The sequence below is a fragment of the Triticum dicoccoides genome, chromosome 5B (genome assembly GCF_002162155.2).
Source record: "Triticum dicoccoides isolate Atlit2015 ecotype Zavitan chromosome 5B, WEW_v2.0, whole genome shotgun sequence".
NCBI classification, from domain to species: Eukaryota; Viridiplantae; Streptophyta; class Magnoliopsida; order Poales; family Poaceae; genus Triticum; species Triticum dicoccoides.
This window is the reverse complement of record NC_041389.1, coordinates 16,549,841-16,556,211: the sequence shown is the minus strand read 5'-3', so window position 1 is coordinate 16,556,211 and position 6,371 is coordinate 16,549,841. Positions and strand designations below refer to the sequence as shown.

Sequence of the window (6,371 nt, the reverse complement as noted above, 5' to 3'; positions counted from 1 at the left end):
CGCCAGTGGCCGAAAATCGGCCTAGTCGTGCCCCCAGAACCTCGTTTAGTTTCGGTTTGGGCCAAACCCAGAGCCGGCAGAAGCGAAAATTGGCGTGAGGCCACTCTGTCAGCAAGAGGAGGACCTTTTCCCGCCGTTTCCTCCTGCTTCCCCCTCGGCTTCCCTCTCATTCTCCGTTCCTCCCGCCAAACTCCGCCTCCTCCCTTCCAAGCCGCCCATCATGCCGCCGAAGAAGTACGTGATCCCCCGCGCCGCGATGGATCCCACAGCCGCCGCCGTCGCCCAGCCGAAGCAGAGTGCGCCGCTGTCCAAGTACCCGAGCATGACCAATGCCAACTGGAAGGCGGAAGTGCAGCGCCGGGAGGCTATCACCGCCAATAGGCGCAACAGGGCCAAGAAGGCCAGGGAGAGGGCAACGCACGCGGCGGCCGCGGCCACGGTGGAGCAGGCGGAGCGCGCGACTGCCGAATAAGCTGAGGCGGCTCGCGTGGGGATGATGAATCCACCCGGCGGCCACGGCCCGCACGCGGCCTGGAGCCAGCAAAGCGTCGGCTCTCCGGCCGGCTTCTCGTCGTCGCCACACCCATGGAGCACGCCGTCGCCGGGCTCTGCCGATGGCGACGTCCACGGTGGTTTCAACCCCAACATCACCTTTCCCATGGGCGCTGGGTCCAGCGCGCGCCATCGCCTGCGTTCGCCGGCATGCAGTATCCTCCATACACATACTCGCCTCCGGACTACACAGGTTCACCGACGCGACCTCTCCGCCGCAACCTCTACTCGCAAGCCTCCTCCTCGTCGCATCTTGGCAACGCCGACGCGACGGAGGCCGACATGGAAGACATCATCGCAGCCGGCTCAGCTGCCGTCGCCGCTTCCCCCGGGTTCACTACCCAATACAGTTCGATTTATCTCGGCGACATGGACGCCGAGCTCGACTACGGCGAGGAAGAGCCGGAGGAGGAGGAGGAGGAGGACGACGACGACGACGAGGATGAGGACGAGAAAGAGGAGGAGCCGTCGCCGACGAGGAAAGGCAAGAAGAATAAGAAGAAGAAGAAGAAGAAGAAGAAGAAGAAGAAGAAGAAGAAGAAGAAGAAGAAGAAGAAGAAAGGGGCGGCCAAGACCGGCGAGCCGCGTACCAAGTGGGCAACCAAGGAAGATGACCGCCTCACCGAAGTGTGGCAGGTCATCTGCCTCGACCCGATCACCGGAACGAACCAGAGGTTCGACACGTATTGGTACCGCATCAAGGCCGAGTTCGACGAGCGCAAGCTCGTCGACCCCTACTTCAAAGGCGTCCACATGCAGTGGGGGTCGAAGGCGATGGTGAACCATTGGGGGCTCATCCAAACGGCGTGCAACAAATGGCATGGGATCGTCGAGGAGGTCGCGGCTCGAAGAGCGGCAACAATGTCGAGGATCAGGTACAGCACGCTGTCCTCTCCCTATTCCTCTCGCCGTGCGCGCGCCCATTTGCTCTCCCGTGCCGACTGATGCCCGTTCTTCGGCGCAGCTGCTGCGCATGTTAGCCATGTACCGCGACGACAACGGTGACCATGGGTTCAAGTACCTCCACGTCTTCAAACGGATCCACAAGTGTGAGAATTGGCGGGATATCCGGTGCACCCTCGCCAAGGCCAAGGAGACGTACAAGCTTGACGCGGCTACACCGGGAGTGGCAGACGGGCGCCCAGACGGCAACAAAGGGGCCAAGAAGGCGAAACACGCTGAGACGGCTGCCGCACGCGTGCAAGAGTCCATCGAGCACTGCCTCGCCGACGCCAAGACCAGGGCCGCCCAGCGAGAAGAGAAAATTGAGGCGAGGTGGGCTGCTTTGATGACGAACAACGCCGTCAAGCTCGACTTGCTCCGGACCAACGTCGCCGCGAAGCTCAAAGCTCAAGACGCCAAGAAGAGGAACAACGACCTGGCCTTCTTGATGGGCGGCGCTGACATGCTCCAGAGCGGCGACGAGAAGCTCAAGGCGTGGTTCTTGGCGGAGCGAGGACTCATCCTGAACCAGATAGCGGCGACTCGAACGCCAACGCCGACGCCAACGCCGACGCCTAGCCCGACTGACGATGCCACGACGCCCAGCAGCACAGAAGCCGCGCCGACTAGTCCAGAAGCCGCGCCGACTCCTCCCAGCCCGCGCACACCGCCGACGACGCTGGAGGTCGACCTCGACGTTTGATTCATTCCTTTCGCGTCCTTTCTTTTTTTTTTTGTGCGCCGAACTATTGCCTATCCTTCCATTCGATCGCCGAACTGTGGCACTGAATCGCCGAACTATTGCGATGATCGCTGGATTATGACCTTTTCTTTGAGCGGGAACGATCAAGTTTGAATATGGGGCACTGTCTGGCACCTTGGGGGGCGGCGCCTGGGGGCGTGGCTGGGGCCTTTTGGTGGCCCCCAGGGTCTAAAACTCGCCGGCTGGACGCCCGAAAATGCGCCGGCCTATGCGCTGGGGGGCCGAACGAGTGGAGATGCTCTAATAAGCATAGAGGCTGGGAGATCAAAACTCAGAGGGCGCAGTTTTATTTTTGCAGTATTACCGAAAGAAAAGAAAAAAGTCTAAATAGGCCGGTCTAGCGATGCGAGGGGGTGTGCTCCAGTTTGCCTAAACCGAATAAACGGGCGCCTTAAGCGCCGTTTAGGATTTGCCTTGTGGTAATCACCTCCTTTTTCTCGCTCACATAGTCTCTTCTTTTCTGCACAACCATGCTTCAATTCAAGATAGGTTGTACACGAAAAAGATGTACCTCGATATTATATGATTCCGTGAAGATGATTAGATCGTTGTTTCCATGGTTTTCAATTTCAGTTTCAGAAAAATTTCAGCACCAACCGAAATCACCGAAATTCAGTGAATTTCAGTGTTTTCAGTTTCCATTTCAGCCAAATGACCGAAATATTCACTTGAATTCAATTAAAATTTTGAAAGAACTAAAAAATATTTTAAAAAATATTGGATTGTTGTGCTATACTGAAATTGCTGAAATATTTTGGCCGAAACGTAATATTTCAGTGTCTGCTGAAATTACTGAAATTCAGTGAATTTCACCGAAATCTCACTGAAAGTGAAAACCATGGTTGTTTCATACACTGTACATGCTGAATTTGGTGTTCATATTTGGATCCTTCTTGGAAGAATTTTGATAAATTCGTGCCACATGGTCAACCGCTTGAAGTTTTCTTTAACGAGTAGCTTCACCTCGCTGTCTGACACGACTTTCATGTTGTGAGTTTTCTATTTCACAAATCATCGGCGAGTAGATCTACATATGACCAGTGTACTGTAATATGCATGTCATCCTCCTAATCTCTTTCGCCTCTAATCCGGTTCATTAGTCTCTTATAATCTACACAATCGTTCTTCGATTCGAGATAAGCTGTACCCAAAAAAGATGCAGGGTGACATTGTGGTTCCATTTAGGTGATTGGTTTGTGGTTTCATTGATTGTAGATGTTGAATTCATCTTTATGTTTGAAGCTAAATTTCAATAAATTCATCACACCCAGTTCATCATTTGAGTTTGGTTGCCTGCATAAGGCTCAACCTGGCCCACTGTATGCATCATCTTTTTGTGTCAGGCTGTTTGATTATATGCAAACACTATATATTGGGCCTGCATGACACTTTTCTTAAAGCAGTTATGGGCCCTGTATCACGGGGAACTGCCAAATTGGCAGTTTCCAACAAGCAAGGCCTGAGCGAAGCTCTGGTGCGCGCGTGGGTGGCTCTGTCATTACATGTCTGTACATGGTTTGTGGTAATCACCTTCTTAATCTCCTTCACTTAGTCTCTTCTTTTCTGCACAACCGTGCTTTAATTCGAGATAAGCTATACACGGAAGAGATGTACCTCGATATTTTGATTCCATTAAGATGATTAGATCGTTATTTCATTCACTGTATAGGCTGAATATTATTCATATTTGGATCTTTTTTGGAAGAATTTGAATAAATTCATGCCAAACGGTCGACCGCTTGAAGTTTCCTTTAACGAGCAGCTTCACCTCGCTGTCTGACACGACTTTCTTGTTGTGAGTTTTCTATTTCACAAATCATTGATGAGTAGATTTACATGTGTGTTTTAATGTGCATGTCACCCTCCTAATCTCTTTCACCTCTAATCAGGCTCACTAGTCTCTTCTAATGTACACAACCGTTCCTTGATTCGAGATAGGTTGTACATGAAAAAGATGCAAAACGACATTGTGGTTCCATTTAGGTGATTGCTTTGTTTGTTTCATTGACCGTAGATGTTCAATTTTGTCTTTATGCTTGAAGCTAAATTTCGATAAATTCATCACGCACAGTTCACCATTTGAGTTTTCCCTTGACGAGTAGCTTCACCTCTCTGTTACACTCGACTTTCGTGTTATATGTATTTTATTTCAACGGTCGTAGGCGAAGACGTATACATCTCACTAGTTCATTCTAATCTCCCCAGTGTACTGTACAACTTTGCTTCGAACTTATGAGAGTGTTGTCACGTTGTGTGTTGTTCATTGCGAGCGTGTGCGTGTGTTGTTCTTTGCAAACGTGTGAGTGTGCTGACACGTATGCGTGTGTTATTCATGTAAATGTGCGTGTGCTGTCAAGCGTGCGTTCTAGTGTAACCTCTTTTTTTTGCGAATGCTAGTGTAACCTCTCTGTTCAAGTGTAGTTGTTAACTCCTAATCGCCATGCATACATGCAACCAAACATCAGTGAAAATTGCTTTCACAATGCAGAGACCCTATAACCAAACAACATGCAAACGCCATATTTTGCCATGTATTTTCTAAATCTCGCTCCGCTCAGTCTGGTCCGTTTTATCATGCAACCTCTAAAAACAGTGCAGATAACCAAACACGCCCCAAGTAATTATGGAGCATAAGAGATGACATCACCTGGGACCGATGCCGATCCGACGGCCAAAAACACTTGGCACATAAGTCTTCATTTTGATCGTCCGTTCATTAGGCCTCTATTAGTAAGAAGTGATATATCGTTCAAACATTTGACCCACATGTGGTGCATTGTACACTGCTGCAAGCATACATGAGGTGGCACAATTTGGATTCTACTAGAACCATACATGCATATTGCATGCTGCCAAACGCGACCGTGGAAAACGTCGAGCCAGCTAGCAGCTTTGGACTGAGCACGACACGCATGCAACCTAACTTTATACTACTAGCAACAGGCAGCATTGCGGCTATAAATACCTCCACCGCAGGCGAGAGGAGCAGGCCACCATTCACCACCGTCACAAGTCATACTCTCGAGAACAACAAGAGCGGCAATCATCCATGGCGCCCACTCGCGTCCTCCACCTCATCGCCCTCGTCCTCGCCACCGCCGTCGCAGCAGATGCGGCCACCATCACCGTGGTGAACCGGTGCTCCTACACGGTGTGGCCGGGCGCACTCCCAGGCGGCGGCGCGCGTCTCGACCCGGGCAAGTCGTGGCAGCTCAACATGCCAGCCGGCACCGCGGGCGCCAGGGTGTGGCCGCGCACCGGGTGCACCTTCGACGGCAGCGGCCGCGGCCGGTGCATCACTGGCGACTGCGGCGGCGCGCTGGCCTGCAGGGTGTCCGGCCAGCAGCCCACCACGCTGGCCGAGTACACCCTTGGCCAGGGCGGAAACAAGGACTTCTTCGACCTGTCCGTCATCGACGGGTTCAACGTGCCCATGAGCTTCGAGCCCGTCGGCGGTTCGTGCCGCGCTGCGCGCTGCAGCACCGACATCACCAAGGAGTGCCTCAAGGAGCTGCAGGTGCCGGGAGGGTGCGCGAGCGCGTGCGGCAAGTTCGGCGGCGACACCTACTGCTGCCGGGGCCAGTTCGAGCACAACTGCCCGCCGACCAACTACTCGAAGTTCTTCAAGGGCAAGTGCCCCGACGCGTACAGCTACGCCAAGGACGACCAGACCAGCACCTTCACCTGCCCCGCTGGAACCAACTACCAGATCGTCCTCTGCCCCTAGATTAGGTGCATGCGCCAGGAAGGATCAAAAGTATAATTACTGGGATCAATAAGGAATAAGGAGCACTCTTAGTCTACTGATGAACATCATTTGTATGTGCCATGTCACATATGCATGCATGACTAGTGCCTGTATGTCGACTAATAATAAATAAATGGTTGAATGATATAAGTATCTCTCGTGGTGTTTTTTGTGGGTGCTGAAAACCAATTCAATTTTTTTTCCGGTAATTGAATGTTGACTGATGAACCTCTTGTCGTCACCTCTCCCTAATAGCAACTTACTACTCTAACAATCGTCTTCTCAATCTTTGTTGAGCGGATTTTATATTTTCCATTATGAGATGCGGCGAACATTGGTAAGCATGCAGAATGGTAATGAGATTAG

At 51.8% G+C, this 6,371-nt stretch overlaps 1 protein-coding gene across 1 annotated transcript; it reads left to right on the top strand.

Annotated features, from left to right (window-relative positions):
* The first annotated feature begins 5,250 nt into the window (after nt 1–5,250).
* Nucleotides 5,251–6,158, top strand: LOC119307086 (alpha-amylase/trypsin inhibitor-like). The gene has a single exon (XM_037583181.1). The coding sequence runs from the start codon at nt 5,307–5,309 to the stop codon at nt 5,982–5,984; it is 678 nt and encodes a 225-aa protein (XP_037439078.1). The 5' UTR covers nt 5,251–5,306; the 3' UTR covers nt 5,985–6,158.
* Nucleotides 6,159–6,371: the final 213 nt, after the last annotated feature.

What these genes read in the sequence shown, in the direction of transcription:
- LOC119307086 (XM_037583181.1), top strand. Translation starts at nt 5,307, where the DNA reads ATGGCGCCCACTCGCGTCCTCCACCTCATCGCCCTCGTCCTCGCCACC.